Source organism: Bombina bombina, chromosome 5, assembly GCF_027579735.1.
Source record: "Bombina bombina isolate aBomBom1 chromosome 5, aBomBom1.pri, whole genome shotgun sequence".
Classification (NCBI taxonomy): Eukaryota; Metazoa; Chordata; class Amphibia; order Anura; family Bombinatoridae; genus Bombina; species Bombina bombina.
Window position 1 is genome coordinate 110,008,876 of NC_069503.1, and position 19,936 is coordinate 110,028,811.

The 19,936-nt window shown below is 37.8% G+C and overlaps 1 protein-coding gene across 1 annotated transcript in view; it reads left to right on the forward strand.

Moving 5' to 3' along the window:
- Positions 1-6,060, forward strand: part of LOC128660029 (oocyte zinc finger protein XlCOF6-like) — a 109,166-nt gene extending 103,106 nt beyond the window's left edge. The window contains exon 2 of the mRNA XM_053713632.1: positions 3,824-6,060. Within this exon, the coding sequence (XP_053569607.1) occupies positions 3,824-5,640 (1,817 nt within the window). The 3' untranslated portion in view covers positions 5,641-6,060. The remainder of the gene's footprint in view (positions 1-3,823) is intronic.
- Positions 6,061-19,936: the final 13,876 nt, after the last annotated feature.

The window sequence follows — 19,936 nt, forward strand, 5'->3', positions numbered from 1 at the left end:
ACTTTGCCCCTCCTGGTAGGATTGTATATCCCATACGTCACTAGCTCATGGACTCTTGCCAATATGAAAGAAATTAATTTATCAGGTAAGTTCTTACATAAATTATGTTTTTGCTGAATAGTAGGGTAAAAAATACTACTCCTCCCTCTGTCCTTTTAGACAGATAATTTCCAACAACTGCCTAACCTCACCCCAAGACCAGGGGCGCGATACGATATAGATCGTAGTTTGCGGTGCAAGTGAGGGAACTCCCGCCGCCCGTAGTTTCAGCTCGCAACTCGAGCTATCCAATATACGGCGCCGTCAGATGCTAAAGTGCCGTAAGTCTGATAAACCAGCGATGTCCAGAAATCTGCGTTAGTACAAATTTCTGGAGTCGCCAGTGACTTACGGCACTTTAGAAACTGCCGGCGCCTACAAAACCTGACTAAAGTATTACATCTCCCGTACTGTCTAACATGCCTCCCAAACATAGCCCGACACGTCTAACCCTCTATCCGCTATCCCCCCTCACTATCCTAACAATAAATGCATTAACCCCTAAACCGCCGCTCCCGGACCCCGCCGCCACCTAATAAAGTTATTAACCCCTAAACTGCCGCTCCCGGACCCCGCCGCCACCTACATTAACTACCCCCTAATGTGAGTTCCTACCCCGCCGCCACCTACATTAACTACCCCCTAATGTGAGCCCCTATACCATCGCCAGCTATATTACCTACCCCCTAATGTGAGCCCCTTACACTGCCGCCACCTACATTACCTACCCCCTAATGTGAGCTCCTACCCCGCCGCCAGCTATATTAAATAATTAACCCCTAATCTAATCCCCCTATACCGCCGCCACCTATTTTAAATTAATTAAACCCTAATCTAATCCCCCTATACCGCCGCCACCTATATTAAATTAATTAACCCCTAATCTAATCCCCCTATACCTCCGCCACCTATATTAAATTAATTAACCCCTAAAATACTAAACTATCCCTACCACTAAACCTAAGTCTAACCCTACAAATAGCCCTGAAAAGGGCTTTTTGCGTGTCATTACCCCAAAGTAAACAGCTCTATTGCCAGCCCTTAAAAGGGCTTTTTGCGGGGCATGCCCCAAAGAAATCAGCTCTTTTACCAGCCCTTAAAAGGGCTTTTGGTGGGGCATTGTCACAAAGTAAACAGCTCTTTTGCCTATAATCTCAAAACCAATCAGCCAATCGGATTGAACTTGAATCTGATTGGCTGATTCAATCAGCCAATCAGATTTTTCTACCTTAATTCCGATTGGCTGATCCTATCAGCCAATCGGAATTCGACGGACACCATCTTGGATGACGTCATTTAAAGGTACCTCATTCCTCGTTCAGTCATCGTGCCAGATGGATGCTCCGCGGCGGAGGAGCGAAGAAAGAAGATTGAAGATGCCACTTTGCTTGAAGACATCGCCGGATGGAAGAAGACTTCTCTGCCGCTTGCTTGAAGACATCGCCCGGATGGAAGAAGACTTCTTTGTCGCTTGATTGAAGACATCGCCTGGATCGGAGGAAGAGTTCTGCCCGGCTGGGTGAAGACAAGGTAGGGAGATCTTCAGGGGGGTAGTGTTAGGTTTTTTTAAGGGGGGTTTGGGTGGGTTTAGAATGGGGGTATGTGGGTGGTGGGTTGTAATGTTGGGGGGTGGTATTGCGTTTTTTTTTTACAGGCAAAAGAGGCCCTTTTAAGGGCTGGTAAGGCAAAAGAGCTGTTAACTTTTTTTAATTTAGTATAGGGTAGGGATTTTTTTTATTTTGGGGGGCTTTATTATTTTATTAGGGGGCTTAGAATAGGTGTAATTAGCTTAACATTCTTGTAATCTTTTTTTTATTTTTTGTAATTTAGTGTTTGTTTTTGTAATTTAGTTTAGTTTATTTAATTGTATTTTAGTTTAGATATTTGTACTTTATTTAATTTATTGATAGTGTAGGTGTATTTGTAACTTAGGTTAGGATTTATTTTACAGGTAAATTGGTAATTATTTTAACTAGGTAGCTATTAAATAGTTATTAACTATTTAATAGCTATTGTACCTAGTTAAAATAAATACCTAATATAATTAGGGTCAATATAGTTAATATAGGTGGCGGCGGTGTAGGGGGATTAGATTAGGGGGTAATCTATTTAATATAGGTGGCGGCAGTGTAGGGGGATTAGATTAGGGGGTAATACATTTATTATAGGTGGCGGCGGTGTAGGGGGATTTAGATTATAGGCAAAAGAGCTGTTTACTTTGTGACAATGCCCTGCCAAAAGCCCTTTTAAGGGCTGGTAAAATTGCTGATTTCTTTCGGGCATGCCCCGCAAAAAGCCCTTTTAAGGGCTGGCAATAGAGCTCTTTACTTTGGGGTTAATTAATTTAATATAGGTGGCAGCGGTATAGGGGGATTAGATTAGGGGTTAATTATGTAATATAGCTGGCGGCGGGGTAGGAGCTCACTTTAAGGGGTAGGTAAGGTAGATGGTGGCGGGGTAGGGGCTCACTTTAGGGGGTAGGTAAGGTAGATGGCGGCGGGGTAGGGGCTCACTTTAGGGGCTAGGTAAGGTAGATGGCGGCAGGGTAGGAGCTCACTTTAGGGGGTAGGTAAGGTAGATGGCGGCGGTGTAGGGGGATCACATTAGGGGGTTATACTTTTAATGTAGGTGGCGGCGGGGTCCGGGAGCGGCGGTTTAGGGTTAAAATACTTTATTAGGGATTGCGGCGGGGGATCGCGGTTGACAGATAGATAGACATTGCGCATGCATTAGGTGTTAGGTTTTATTTAGCAGATCGCGGTTGACAGGTAGATAGACATTGCGCATGCATTAGGTGTTAGGTTTTATTTAGCAGGTAGTTTAGGGAGTTACGGTGCTCCAATAGACAGCGTAAGGCTCACTACGGCTGCATTTTGTGGCGAGGTGAAAATGGAGTAAGATATCTCCATTTTCGCCACGTAAGTCCTTACACTGTATATTGGATACCAAACTGTGCGGGTTTGGTATACCTGCCTATGGCCCAAAAAACTACAGGCGAAGGCAGAAATATACGAGCGTAACTTCTAGGCTACGCGGTATATAGGATACCAAACCAGCGCAAAATTCGCTGCATATTGGATCGGGCCCCAGGTTCATTACTCAAAACACCTGCAACTGCACCTTCCTCTGCCCTGGTCTCACTCATGGAACACCCATAACTACACTTCTGCCTACCTTGTTCCCATGTGTGAAACACCCACAACTCCCCCAGTGTTCCCCACCCCAGAACCACCAATGATTTGTGTGATTCATTTTACATTAAGTATTATGAAACTAATAAAGTTTTTGGCTGTTTACATAAATAGAACAACCGCAGCTGAAAGCTAAAGATTATGATAAGATCACTGCTTCTTACCATCTCAAAACATCTCACACTGATTATTAGTCTGTGATGATTAAGACGTCATGTTCTCACCCATTTGGTTCAGCATGAGCCTGGTAGAGCTGTATGTGCATTTGCTTGTGTAATGTTGAATGAGGATGGTGGATGCCACCTCTCTTGCCCAGAATACAGATGTACTTGTTCCCTGGCTGAGAACATTACCAGACGCATTTTGTTTAATGCGGCCCTATAACTAACTTGTTTTCATCAGTAATTTAGGTTACTATGATGTAGTAGTGCTTACATTCTATGTCATCCTTTTTTAATTTGTGATTTACAGATAAATAAATTTAAAAATACAAAATATAAGACATTTTTGAGTATAACATTTTTTTATTGAGATGGATTATATTATAAATGAATAAAGTCTTATTTTTCTTTATTCTATTTCTTTTTATGTAGGCAATCACGTCAATAGTTCATATCTATCCTTCACTACAGGAAGCATCAGAATGATACCGCAAACTCCATTAGTCTTAGACACTAATGTATATTCACAAATGGTGGGGATATCACAGCAGATATTTAAAGATGATGATGAATTGGCAGGAACTGGGCAGCAATCATTATGTACAGGGAATAATTTAGTCATCAAACAAGAGGACAACATTTCTGACTTATCTAGTGATATTATTATCCCAGAGGATAAACCACACATATTTACTGAGTTTTCAAAACCTTTCCAATGCACAGTGTGTGAGAAAAGCTTTAGATGGAAGTCTCATCTACTAGAACACTACAAAATTCACACAGGTGAGAAACTACACACATGTACTGAGTGCAGCAAATGTTTTACACAAATGGATAATCTGAAAACTCCTAAAAATATTCACAAAGGAGAAAAGCCTTTCACATGTACAGAGTGTGGAAAAAGTTTTACAAAAAAGAGTCATCTGGAAAAACATGAAAGGATTCACACAGGGGAAAAGCCATTCACATGTACAGAGTGTGGAAAAAGTTTTGCACAAATAAGTAATCTGAAAACTCATAAAAGGATTCACACAGGAAAAAAGCCATTCACATGTGCAGAGTGTGGAAAAAGTTTTACAGAAAAAAGTGTTACAGAAAAAAGTGATCTGAAAACTCATGAAAGGATTCATACAGGGGAAAAGCCGTTCACATGTACAGAGTGTGGAAAAAGTTTTGCACAAATGAGCCTTCTGGAAAGACATGAAAGGATTCACATAGGAGACAAGCCGTTCACATGTACAGAGTGTGGAAAAAGTTTTACAGAAAAGAGTGATCTGAAAATTCATAAAAGGATTCACACAGGAGAAAAGCCGTTCACATGTACAGAGTGTGGAAAAAGTTTTGCACAAATAAGTAGTCTAAAAACTCATAAAAGGATTCACACAGGAGAAAAGCCGTTCACATGTACAGAGTGTGGAAAAAGTTTTGCACAAATGAGTAATCTGAAAAGTCATGAAAGGATTCACACAGGAGAAAAGCCGTTCACATGTACAGAGTGTGGAAAATGTTTTACAGAAAATAGTGATCTGAAAAGTCATAAAAGGATTCACACAGGAGAAAAGCCGTTCACATGTACAGAGTGTGGAAAAAGTTTTGCACAAATGAGTAATCTGAAAAGTCATGAAAGGATTCACACAGGAGAAAAGCCATTCACATGTACAGAGTGTGGAAAAAGTTTTGCACAAATGAGTAATCTGAAATGTCATGAAAGGATTCACACAGGAGAAAAGCCATTCACATGTACAGAGTGTGGAAAAAGTTTGAAAGAAAAGGGTGATCTGGAAAGACATGAAAGGATTCACACAGGAGAGAAGCCGTTCACATGTACAGAGTGTGGAAAAAGTTTTGCACAAATGAGTAATCTGGAAAGACATGAAAGGATTCACACAGGAGAAAAGTCGTTCACATGTACAGAGTGTGGAAAAAGTTTTACAGAAATGTGTCATCTGGAAAGACATGAAAGGATTCACACAGGAGAAAAGTCGTTCACATGTACAGAGTGTGGAAAAAGTTTTACAGAAATGTGTCATCTGAAAAGTCATGAAAGGATTCACACAGGAGAAAAGCCATTCACATGTACAGAGTGTGGAAAAAGTTTTACAGAAATGAGTCATCTAAAAAGTCATAAAAGGATTCACACAGGAGAAAAGCCGTTCACATGTACAGATTGTGGAAAAAGTTTTACACAAATAAGTAGTCTGAAAACTCATGAAAGGATTCACAAGGGAAGAAACCTTTCACATGTTTAGAAAGTGGAAAAAATGTTTTTATTGAAATCCGGTATCACAAAACACCAAATATTTACTCACAAATAAACTTTATATACACAGCGTACAAACCTTTTTAAAATTATCCTAAAGGACAAACTCTCTAAATAGAAGCATAGAAAAGGATGATATTGTAAATAATACTTTCTAAATCACAGTTACAAAAGCCCCAGATTTAAAGTGCTCCTGTGCACCTCAATTTCTCTCATATAAATGTGATAGAATCCAAACACCACACAGGAATATACAGATCTGTCCTCATACTGACCAGTTTACAGAACCATTCACCCCCATAGCAACCTCAGTGTTGTTTATTAATATGTCAGTGTTATGAGTTGTACATTTGATTTACATAGGGGAGGAAAAAAATTATATTTACAGAATAAAGGAGTCTTTATATGATCAGAGTGTTAGAAAATTATATAAACAAGAACATCAGTCTCAAATGATTGACATCTGGGAGATATATTTAATGTGCACATCATTTGGATAAACCATTTCTTTTTTTTTTTTTTTTCTTTTTTTTATTGAAGTCAAAAACCAATATAGAGTATAGGGTATGTCTCAAAACAGTCACGAGACAATGTGTACAGAGCATAATTAGTAGACAATATATTCAAGTATCTCAAACATTTCCAAAAAAATATGGGCTATCACATAAAGAGACTTCAGTTTTGTTTTAGAGTATGGCAGATGTAATATAAGCAAAAAAAAAATGATCCTCTCCTAGCTATATGTATAGAAAAGCAAGGCAACCAATCAGGTAAGGGTAAGACTAGGGAGGAGGTGACTCTATAGTTATATAGGGAAGAGGGATGCAGCAGGCAAGAGCCGCTCAAAATGTAATAGGGGGGTGGGCGGAGCCAGTTTGCATGTCAACACCAGGGACAAATTTAGGTTGGACTAGAGTATTATTACTTAATAAAAATAAATCACACTCATCTAAACCCTTGTATTCCTAAAGAGGGGGCCTAGAATCATATAATATATTATAAAGTGGAGGGGGGACGTAAGAGTAGTTGGAGACTGAGGGGCTTGGGGAACTTCTGGGTGAGCCCCTCTCCTAGGGGAGTGCCACCTATAGGCGATGCTGGAAAGGGAAAAGGGATATGACCCGCAGGCATAAGTACCGGCGGGAAAGGGAGGAGAGGGGCTCAATCAATACCACTATTATGTGCTAGTAATATGAGTAAGAACATAGATAAATTAGGAGTGATAATCGTATGGTCACAGAAAATGATAGCCTGTAACAAATAATATAAATATAACACAACATTTAGGCAAAAGAGAGGTCACGTGTACCCATATAAACAACAATAACCATTAAACACAGCATAGAAAACCGGGATATACTAGGGAGAGTCTGACTTACATATATACTCAATGATATTACTATGGATATTATGAAGAGCGAAATATGTTGATGAGGTAAAATAAACCACTGATATACTAGTGGGATGCAGTATATATGCGCCATGCGAACTATCCATCCAGAAAAGGTAAGATGAAACCCAAAAGCACTAGTGCATAGTGATATACATGTTCCATGAGAGCTAACTATCCACAAGAGGGGACATGAGACCTAGAAAGTACTAGAGCAATGTGAAGTAGCTGTGCCATGGGAGATAAATATCTAAAAGAGGTGATATAGAGCGTAGGACTTTAAACTATACATCATCATAAGAGATACAATGTCAACAATAAGCTTTGTAAAGCTAGATAACTCTGTTTAGTGATAAATTTATCCTATATCTTATACTGTAACATATGTCCAGCACCCTGCAGAAAGAGCCCATGCGTCTAACTAAGGATGAAAACTTATAAGCCAGACCGTGCCTTCCCAGTTAGCACTGCCCAGCAATATCTAGTGATGCCTGCATGGAAACACTGCAGTGACCAGACAAAGTATCTCTGAAATTAAGGGGACTGTTTGGTAATATCAAAGCTCTAAATATTTCACTAAGTAGCAGACCAACTCTCTATCTAACTGAGGCATGTATAATAATGTGTTTCTATACAGTGAGGAGCTTTAAAAGAAAGAAGGTAGTAGCTTGTAGGCATAAAATGTTAAAAAAAACTGTGGTAAGAATAAACACCACTGGAGTCTGCGTGTCCCTTGACATAGACTGTAACCTGTACAAGCATAGGGGCTATCAACTACGGGGGCTGAGTGTTGTCTGAGGAGACTAAGTTACAATGACCCTCAATAAAAAAAGTAAAAAAAAAATAAAAAAAAAAAAATTATACAGCAGTAATCTGTGTTGGTGAACCTGACTTCTGTTAATAGGCTGTTTGTATATGCTATGGGTTTACTTAGAGGATACATTAGGTATATTATACATTCCATGCTAGCAAAAAAAATGAGTAAACATGAAGCATAATTTTAACACCTTGCATTGACAATGGTGAGTAATATTAAGAAAATAACAATAAAGTTAAACACATTAACCCTATCTAGGTAAGTGATGGTTGCATACTCTCTGCAGAGAAGATGTAAAAATTAGTTCAAACAGTATGTTAGGCATATTTGGGGGTCTAAGACTCACATACCACATATAGTGTACACAACTATAATGAGCCAAAATAGCTATACCAGTATTAATATATAATTGCCTCCTATTATACTCCCCCATGTCCCACCCAACATAAAACCACACTGTTGATAGCTACAGCTGAGATATGTAAAGAAGTAGGACAGCAATGTTACTTGAATTGGCCATGCCCATGAGCCTGTATAAGCAAACAGCAGAACATAAAGATAAGGCCATATAAACAAAGTCTCAAACAATTAGGTAACGCCATAGAACTGTACAAGTGTTTTAAACCGATAGGTCATCATCCAAACATGAGTAGTCCCTGCATTATAGAAGTATATCCCATTACAGTCAAAGGAAAAATAGAATTCACATTAGCCAATACCTCTTCTCAGGCAAAAGAAAGAGAGCATTTGCCGACCATGTCTATGTTGTTTTCTCGGTACAATGCCAGAGCAGGGTGCTGCAAATGAGAAGGTCAGGGCTGTTACAAACGTGTTAGCGGTATCTCCTGTCTCCCTCACTAACACATGGCTCAAGCTGGTGGTTCCTGCGATGGTGTTCAAGCTTTCTCCAACGGTGAGGTGTAGGCTCAGAGCTGATCTGTTAACCACACGGGGATGTTTTATAGGAGCCGGAACCTGTGACCCTCCTCTAAGATCAGTTGCTCTGATATCGGTGGTCGTTTCTCCGTGTATGCGGTTAGGTGGTGAGAGCTCTCTCGGGGATGTCAATCTCACGGTGTGTGGCGGATTGCCTAGTAGCTTTTCAGAGCGGTGAAGTTTCTCAGGATATTCCGGGCAGCAGAGCTGAATCCCAATGCGGAACAATCCGGACGTGGCTGCTGTATATTTCTCCCGATTGTCAAAAGCAGGCATGTCTCTCTGTGGGTTTCCAAATAGACCATTCAGGTCGCGGCTAGATGTGAGTACACCAGCGGAGCTTGCAGAGTCTTCGTGCATGCTGTACAAAGGAAATTGGGCTGGGGTTACAGGCGCCTCTTGATCTGTTACCCAATTTGGTAGCATCACTGCCAGCTTGGCTATCATGTCGGTCAAATCATGTTTTAGCTCCCGATAATAAATTTGAGTGCTCGTTCCGCTGTGTCTCCCCATCTATCCACAGCCTCCATTCTGGGCCAAAATGGCGACACGCGCCTTTATAGTAATGAGCTTGGTATCAGTTTTAGGAGCTGTTCTCTCAAAGAGCGCACTGTTAGTTCACTCTGTGCATGAATATCAGAGTACACTCGATGAGGGTCAGTTTTAGTGTATGAAAAGAGGTTTTCTATATAGTAAAAATATCACTATGTGTGGTTATAGATGAGGAGCTCCAGAGATGTGCGTCCGATCTCTTTGCTAGTTGGCTCCGCCCCCCGTGGATAAACCATTTCTTATAGCAATGGATGCTTAGCATTGTACATGTTATATACCAGAGGAATTACTGAGGGGAAACTGATTTTATTTCATGAGACACAATATCAGTAACCGGTACATACTTGATCATAATCAGTTTAATTTAAATGGCTACTATAACCTGCATGTATACTGGGTATGTAATATGTTTGTCATGTTCTGTAACTTGATATTATGTCTGTTAGATGTTTTCATGTTAGTTAGAAGCCACAAGAACTGATAATAGCACATACTGTATATATAAAGGGAACATTATATGTCTGATAAATCCCTTTGTATCAAGAGCACAAGTGTTAGGTATATTTATACCATTCAAAAGAGAAACAAACAATGGCACTACTGAGGTTGTTGCCCTTATATGTCTAAGTATAGTAAGCCTGCTAAGTGAGCTGGAGTATATACAAGTAGATGTCTCATAGGGTGGGTGCTGTACACTGACAGAAATGCTGCACAAGAAAGGATTCAGTCAAAGACTGAAAAGAAGTGTACATACATAGCACTCAACAACTGAATTAATTGTATTATAGAAGATACTAGCTTAAATAAGAAATAGTGTAACTTGTCTGGTTCCAATTAATAAAACTTAATCTTTATTATATAATTTTTTTTTTTTTTTAAATACTTTTTATTGAGGTTAAATGCATAATACATAACATAAGAAAAGAATCACATCATACATTTCGATGAGAATACAAAATCATGCCTAAAGCCTCGCAGAGGAATTCAGGCCTACCAAAAATAAATACACTCAACCTCATATTTTCTAATTTTTTCCAGCTAGGAAATAATCTACAAATATAAATTAAACTTATTCAAGGCATGCAAGACACACAATATCTGAAATGATGAAGAAAAAGCAATCATAGCAGATATGATATATATCATTAAAGAGTATTTGTTTGTTTTCTACCCTTTCAATAAAATGGTTTATATAGCTCTATATTGCTATGAGAATGACAATATTAAAGATAGAGAGCATAGCTATTTATATGCTTGGGTTTTTCCATATACAGCTTATTATTGATAATTGCGGTTATTCACAAGGGAACCGCGAGTTAAGTATCTGGTCTAATTATACAAAACCAGAATACTATAAAATGAGGGGGGGGGAGGTGATAAAGTGAGTTAATTTACGAAAACTATGTAGCCTATGAACCGAAAGGCTCATTGTGGGTTAGGGAGGAAGTGATAATCCATTTGCTAAGGGGGAGAGAAAAGTACTGAATTTTTAAGAATTGTGGGATATAGAAATTCCTTTACATCTAGGGGAAAAAGATTTGCTAGGGAGACTGTACCACTGAAAAAAGATTAGCCTATGATACTAAATATGGAACTCATTGAATTGTAAGGGGATCAAAATCACTGTGGAGCATACTTAAAGAGCGGTAGGAGTTTTGGGACTGGGAGCTAGTCTTATGAAGTGCAGAGTGATAGGTTAATCTTCGCGGAAGAGCTAAAGATTGGGCAAGTCATTACGAGGCCCTAAGATAATATGTGACATCGGGGAGATAGAACAGCATATATACAGTAGGCTAAACAGTTTAAAATAAAAACGCTATCATATCAATGCTGTCTCCATGAAGATATGGAATAGAGGTATAAATCGGCTTTTGTGGCAGCAACACTTCATAATAACCATGTCAGTTGGATATGGGCCCTATATCCAACAACAGGCCAGTATGCTAAAGAGTAGGGGACTATCATGCTGCAAAGCCACACATAGCACTTGGAAACAAGATAATGAAACATTAAAAATAATAAAAGTGTAACTACGCAACAATATATTAATCTTATGTGCTAACTGATCTGTGAAGAACAGAATAACCATTCTCATTGTGGAAATTAGCAGAGACGGCTATAGGTTAGTTACCCCCTTTCCTTTATATATAATAGATGGGCAGTTATCAGTTTCTCTACATTTCTGTAGAATCTTAGGGCTTGCTTGATATAAGGCGTTAATTGTTTAGCTAAACATTACAAAAATAGAACGAACATTATTAACTAAGGCAACCTCGGTCATGACAGCCACAGCAGTTTGACAGTGGTTCAGTATATACAGCACTACAGGCAAAACAAATGTATAGTTCAGCTATATCAGTAAAATACTTAAGTGTTCAGTCACAGAAGATTATATTATGAATGTGCTAGAAGTAATGTTAAAGGTATGGGACATAAAATGGACCATTGGATTAAAAAACAGGGGGTTATGCTAGGCAATATAAACTCTTTCCAGAAAAAACACCAGTGAGTAAGACCATTCATGACAGACATATAGATTATCAGTCAGGGTTTGATAGATATTACAATATGGCATAGATAGGGAAAATGGGAATATGTCTAATTATAGGGATTGTGGTTTTTTGAAAAGGAAAGTGGAGGCTGCATATAATGCTTAGAAACGGGCAAGACAGAACTATATAAACAATACATCTTTAAGTTATTAATGTGCTTTGCAGTCTCAAGTTAGCAGTACAAATAGATTGTGCTTCAATGGGGGGCTCAATAAGTCAGGGTGTAGAGAAAATATAAATAACAACGTCAGCTCTCTCACACAAAAGGAAGGACATAAGCTATATAAAACTATCCTGCACTGTAATGTGTATCAAACTGGCGTAATTGTACGTAGGGGCAATATACAAACATTTCTATATCAAATATTAGGATTACAGCAATCAATAAAAAACAGAAAATAATAAAGCCTGAGTTCACATTCAGTCTGTGGTTTCAATAATAAACAAGGAACTACATTTCCTAAACCTGTATGACTAAGGAACAGGCAGTGAAACAGAAGATCACACCTAGATAGGGTTTAACTAGCTTTTTTGGAGCAAACAGTGTGGAATATATAGTGCTGTAAAAAAATAAGAAAATACAGTGTACTGCCCAGAAGTTAATAAAAATTTGTGTTATGTAAGATAAAGCAGCTGTTAAGTACTTCTAGTCCACATGGAGAGAGTCACCCAATGGTTTTCATTAACGAGTGTTCCCACTATCAGTGAAGTGCCACAAATGAAGGGTTTAGTTATATTCACAGACCCATAGAGGGTTAGGAGAGCTTCAGGTAATACTGCAAGGAATGGGAAGGGGTAAGGTACTCAAAAGATCTAAGTGGTGACGCCACATATAAACATTTAAAGGACAGTCAATACAGAAGGAACTCGCTAACCATCCACTTTAGCCTACTTCAAAATAGATCAAAGGCTGCTTGCGACCAGATAATATATCCTCACTTTGTAGCACCCTTTCTTCAGAGCCCCCTAGGATCAGAGCGCTGCAATCCCAACGCAGTATATATTCAGCACATGCGAATGTCGGTGTCACAATTTGCCACGCACCGCCAACACAAAGCTGAGGGGAAACCTCCCAAACATGGCTGCCACCCACAGAAACCGTACACAGCACACTCAAAGGTAAGTTCGGTGGTGAGGTCAGGTCCCTCGTGAGGCAAGTCGGATCTGTAGCCGATCTGGAAGCAGGTATTGTAGTTGGGTAACCCCCTTGACTGACATCGCAATTTAGACCATCTCTGCAGAGGTAGATAGACGCATCCTCTTGCTGTGTGAAAGAAACCTGGCTGCACAGGCTTTCAGGGGCTGGAATTACAATATAGCTACTCTGGTAAATAGTGGAGACGTTAGCATTCAGAGTATGAGCAAGATGACAGTTAGCTGGTCGTTTAGAATCTCCTCCACTAATGTGCTAACACAACACTCAAGCAGAGCCTGTTCCAGATTGTTGAAATGATCCCGTAGGAGCTGCGTCACAGCTGGCCACCAGCTATCTAAGGCCTCCATTGTATCTTGACTTCTGGGTAGCTAAAACGGCTATTCAAGAGCTCCCAATGCCACCAATAGTGCTATATTCAACAGGGTCCCCGTTTGATGTGAAAAAAGCTGGCTTTAGATATTGATAAATATTAGTTATAGCATATAAGATCAAGGAGCACTCATCACACACGTCTGATCTCCCTGATAGCTGGCTCCGCCCCCTATTATATAAAATTTAAAACCAATAGAACACTAATAAGATCCTAAATATTAAAAACACAGTCGCTGTGTCAGGGTTTGAGCAGGGAGCACAGTTGTACAGGATGGTCACAACACCTGGTAATAGTACAGTGAATAACCACAGGACCAACCACTAAAAGAGCAATGGATAAAGGATGGTCTCCTAGGATATGATGGGGGTTAAACAGTATGAAGGGTCATCTGCTATATAGGTCAATCAAAATGGGTGTCAGATGAATCTGTCATTCAACAACCACAAAGTAAATATAGAAATGTAGAGTAGATCTAGTTTATTCAAGTGGGTATATGACTTTCCAGTGAAATGATCAGTGTGCTTCTCTGGTGTATTTGTGGAGTACTGGTTAATGCCACCATGTACCATAGGAGCACAAACCTGAGGGGCGTGATCACTGGACTTATGGAATTGGTTTGTTCTTTATTACACAATTCTCCTCGCACAATAGTGGTAATCAGTGTGTTTCACTTGTGTAATTGTGGAGTATTGATTTATACCCCTGTTTACCATACAATCTAATCACTTGGAAAATGGTCACTTATTGAATTTATATATACACATTATTGCACAACTTTCTGTGCACAGGAGTAATAGTCAAATTTTTGTCCTAAGTCACTTTTATTCTGTTATCAAAATTAAAAAAATGTAGGTTATAGTACAAAAGTAACCACCCTGGTGGATATCTGGATAAATCGTCCTACACAGTATCTGTTATAAATAGGTAGTACTTAGGAGATGGATGAAGTGTTGATATAAAAAACAACAACCGTGTTATCTATCATTTTTGTGGTGTAAAAATACCCCTATATTTATATATCAACACTATTGCAGGTTTTTGTATAGTTACCCCGTGCAGGGAGGGTGGTCAGAAAGTAGGTCTGACTCACGGTTTTATATATAGCTGAAATGTCAAATTCAATGCATAACTATAACACACAGTGGCGTGCTAGTTCTAGTATGCCACCATCTTTCGTATTGATTGTTGATACCTAGTGCTAGGGAGAGTCCTGAGTATAATCTAGATATAGTAACTCTTAATGGTTATTCAGATGAAAGACTATATTGGTAAATGGTTATTACCTTACATATAGTATATACTGAACATAATACTGTCGGTATATATTGGCTCTTAGTGTTAGCTACTCAGGACTCTCCCTAGCACTAGGTATCAACAATCGATACGATAGATGGTGGCATACTAGAACTAGCACGCCACTGTGTGTTATAGTTATGCATTGAATTTGACATTTCAGCTATATATAAAACCGTGAGTCAGACCTACTTTCTGACCACCCTCCCTGCACGGGGTAACTATACAAAAACCTGCAATAGTGTTGATATATAAATATAGGGGTATTTTTACACCACAAAAATGATAGATAACATGGTTGTTGTTTTTTATATCAACACTTCATCCATCTCCTAAGCACTACCTATTTATAACAGATACTGTGTAGGACAATTTATCCAGATATCCACCAGGGTGGTTACTTTTGTACTATAACCTACATTTTATTAATTTGATAACAGAATAAAAGTGACTTAGGACAACAATTTGACTATTACTCCTGTGCACAGAAAGTTGTGCAATAATGTGTATATATAAATTCAATAAGTGACCATTTTCCAAGTGATTAGATTGTATGGTAAACAGGGGTATAAATCAATACTCCACAATTACACAAGTGAAACACACTGATTACCACTATTGTGCGAGGAGAATTGTGTAATAAAGAACAAACCAATTCCATAAGTCCAGTGATCACTCCCCTCAGGTTTGTGCTCCTATGGTACATGGTGGCATTAACCAGTACTCCACAAATACACCAGAGAAGCACACTGATCATTTCACTGGAAACTCATATACCCACTTTAATAAACTAGATCTACTCTATATTTCTATTTTCACTTTGTGGTTGTTGTATGACAGATTCATCTGACACCCATTTTGATTGACCTACATAGCAGATGACCCTTCATACTGTTTAACCCCATCATATCCTAGGAGACCACCCTTTATCCATTGCTCTTTTAGTGGTTGGTCTTGTGGTTATTCACTGTACTATTACCAGGTGTTGTGACCATCCTGTACACCTGTGCTCCCTGCCCAAACTCTGACACCGCGACTGTGTTTTTAATATTTAGGATCTTATTAGTGTTCTATTGGTTTTAAATTTTATATAATAAAGGTTAAGTTTTATTAACTGGAACCAGACAAGTTACACTATTTCTTATTTAAGCTAGTATCTTCTATAATACAATTAATTCAGTTGTTGAGTGCTATGTATGTACACTTCTTTTCAGTCTTTGACTGAATCCTTTCTTGTACAGCATATTTATACCATTGTGTGCATATATCATGTAATGCTGCTTTTTACTATATAATGATATACAATGTTTTTTTATGCAAATAAAAAGTGATTGTAATCCAGACCAGTATGTTGTGTTTTTTTGTATAATTAGAAATACAATATCACAGAAGAATTAGGAAAACATCATCAAATACAGAAGCCAAATCTGTCAATGAATGTTAAACGCTGATAATTCAGATACAGCAGGAATTTTACCCAACTTTCCAATTTACTTCTATGATCTAATTTGCCTTGTTCTTTTGTTATCCTTTGTTATAGAGTAAACCTAGGAGGCTGATATTATATGAGCTTAGGGGCGTGCATGTGTATTTAGCAGTGTTTTCAACTATGTATAACAGCTATAAATGTTCTTGCAAACTCTGCTGTCTGAAGATACGTGCACGCTCCTGAGTTCACCTAGGATTACAGTTTAACAAAGGATACTAAGAGAACTAAGTACAATTGATAATTAAATGAAAATTGGAAAGTTGTTTGAAATGTTATGTTCTATCCAATCCATTTAAATTTAATTTTGACGTTACTGTCCCTTTTAACAGTACATAAAACAATATCAAATTAACCCCAACCTTCACCAACCCAGATTATTAATCACCAGCAAGACTTTATACACAGACATTTTCTGTTACTTAAATCATACTTAAAGGGATAGGAAATTACACTTTCATGATTCGGATAGAATGTGAAGTTTGATAACAGAAGTGAAAATAAAAGTGTCATAAAACTAATGTACTACTGAGAGCTGACTGGTGGCTACACACATGTCTCTTGTCATTGGCTCACCACATATGATCAGCTAGCTCCCAGTAATTCATTGCTGCTCTATAACTGACTTTGCAGGAGTTAAAGGGACAGTCTACACCTTAGTCATCTTAAAGTCTTACCTTAGATTAACCCTTTGAGTGCTAAAAACTTTCCAACCAGGGTGCTAAACTGATCTAATTTATTTTTTTATTTTGTGAAAAAAAGTTTTAAGTTTTTTTTTTTTCAGATCCCCATTTCTTACACAATTGGAAAGGTTAGTTGATTACTTTTCCAATGGTGGATCTTGGGGGTCTGTAGCTGCTTAGATGCCTGAGATACAGGCTTCTAAGCAGCATGCCCCCTTTCCCTATACGTTTGTCAGGGTAAAGGTAAATGACATATATATATATATATATATATATATATATATATATATATATATATATAGAATATAGAATATCCGCACTACATTTATATATAGTCTCTCCCCAAAAATGAAAGGATTAATGGGGTAACCCCCAGATTCTCCCCCTTCACCTGTGCGCAGAGAGTTAGACAATTGGTTATAAATCTAAAAGAAAAAATAGTAACTCTTAATCCAGCACATTGGGATAGATAAAAATAATAAAATTACCAGGATTAGTACTATCCTCAAGAAAACACAGGCAGATAGCAGGTCATGTTGTTAATCAATTTTATCTGAAATCAAAATTATAGCAAAAAAACAGTGTACATATTATAAATTGTTGTGGCAACAAAATTAAATTAAATGTCTGAAAGTCCCATATAATTCTGTGAGTCGTATTAAGGAACCCTATATAGAGGCCTCTATTCCAGGGTATATATGAAAAACGTTATCCTGGTTTACTTTTCGAGACAATAAAGTCCCATTAATAGGTCTCCAAAAGTGTAAAGCATCCTGCAAATTGTGAAAGTCTATTTTGAAAAACAGGTAAAGTGAACAGTTCTGTTGTTATTAATCTCAATTTCCACAACAGCAGATATAGCAGCGTTCACAGTTAACCTAAGATCGACTTAGGATCAGATGTAACAAGACAGGTAATTTAACAGTGTTCTGTGGTATCGCTACTTATTTACAACATTTTTACAAAATTTACCATCATATATAAAAGACACATTGGATGTCCTCAAAACGTTAGATGATATTACAGTTAAACAAGACACAATTTTGATAGCAATTGATGTAGAAATGATATATTCTTCAATCCCACATAATCAAGGAATAGAAGCATGCAAATTCTATTTGGAACAAAGAGGACCAGCATATGAGAAACATACATCATTTGTCTTAGAATTACTTAAATTTATCCTAGAACATAACTTTTTTATATTTAATGGTAAATATTATGAACAGATACTTGGAACAGCGATGGGGACATGTTGTGCCCCAACTTATGCCTGTTTATACCTAGGCAAATGGGAACAGGATTGTGTCCTTGATAATGAATTTAACCAGAACAACAGTATAGGCCTATGGTTAAGATTTCAAGATGACATTCTAGTTATCTGGGAGAATACTGAAGAAAATTTAATAAAATTTATGATAAAATTGAATTCCAATCATTGGAATCTAAAATTTACATTGTCACAGGATAAATCAGTTATTTCATTTTTAGATTTAAATGTAATGATACTTCAAAATAAAATAGAAACATCCACATATAGGAAACCAACAGCAGGAAATACACTGCTAGCCTATAATAGTCATCATCCACAAGCATTAATAAATAATATACCTTATGGTCAATATTTAAGACTAAAGCGAAATTGCTCTGAAGAGGAGAAATTTAGATTGGAAGCCAGGGACCTCAAAAATAGATTCAGAGATAGAGGGTATCCGGATAAAACTCTAAAAATAGCCTATAATCATTCAAAACTTAAAACTAGGGACAATCTATTATATATGTGTAATGCAAATGAACCATTAAATTCAGGCCCTGTAAGATTTATAATAATAAATAACAATAAGAAGAATTCTAGAAAGACACTGGCACATTTTACAAGCCGAACCTTCCCTATCTGATATTATTGGAGATAAACCATCTCTAACAGCAAGGAAAACAAATAATTTAAAGGATAAATTAGTAAGGAGTCACCTTACCTATAAACCCAAATCATCTTGGCTGGAAAAATGGAAAAATAAAGATGGTAACTACAAATGAAGCCATTGCTCAGTTTGCCAGAATGTGGCAACGGATAGTAGATTTACTGACAAAGAAGGTAAGATACAAAAAATCAAAGGGCATATATCTTGTGGCAGTGAAGGAATTGTATACATGCTGTTCTGTAAATGTCCAATGTTCTATATAGGAAAAACCTACAGGGAATTACGTGAGCGCATATAAGAACACAAAAGGAATATTAAAAATGTGAACATAAAAACAAGTGCAGTAGCCAGACACTTCCTAGAATGCCATCAAAGTGATAAAAAACAATTGAGATTTAGAGGCTTAGAGGCAGTAGATTTCAAAGGAAGAGGGGGGGATTTAGATAAAAAAACTTTTGCAATTGGAATGCAAATGGTTATATAATTTAAAATCATTGAAACCCCTAGGTCTAAATGAAGAAATCAACTATGCACCATTTTTATGAACATTAATATCAATGTGAACTTTAACACCTTAAGACTTTTGCTTAAATATTATAGGAACAATTTGGGGCCAAATAATTATTTATAATTGCAAGTATAGTAGGCTGTTTTGAAATGCTTTGATTACAATGATGATTTTGTATATAAGATTGTATTAGCTGTGAGATATAATCCGTTTCTGGAAATATATTGCTTTAGTGAAATTAGCATTATGGTAACAATTGTGGCAACATAGTATTTGATTGTGGATACAAATTATACACCTGGCAATCTAATAAAGGAAAAAAGGAGGAGTTTTCTGGAAGACTTAAGGCAACACAGATCTGCAAGTAATTACAAACTCAGCCGGAAGAAGCCCAATGCTTTGTGGGTGAAACGCGCGTAGCTGTTTTGGATGCCGGTGGAGTAACAGCTGATCTATACCGAGCACACGCTGAAGTCCTGATTACATTGTGGAGACGTAAGGAGCCAAAGTACAGCGTCCTGCAAACAAGTAAGGCGTGGGATTCACCACTAAGTGCCTTGCACATTCAGGATACCTTTAAGACAGAAGGAATTCAAAGAACAGGTAAAATCATTCTA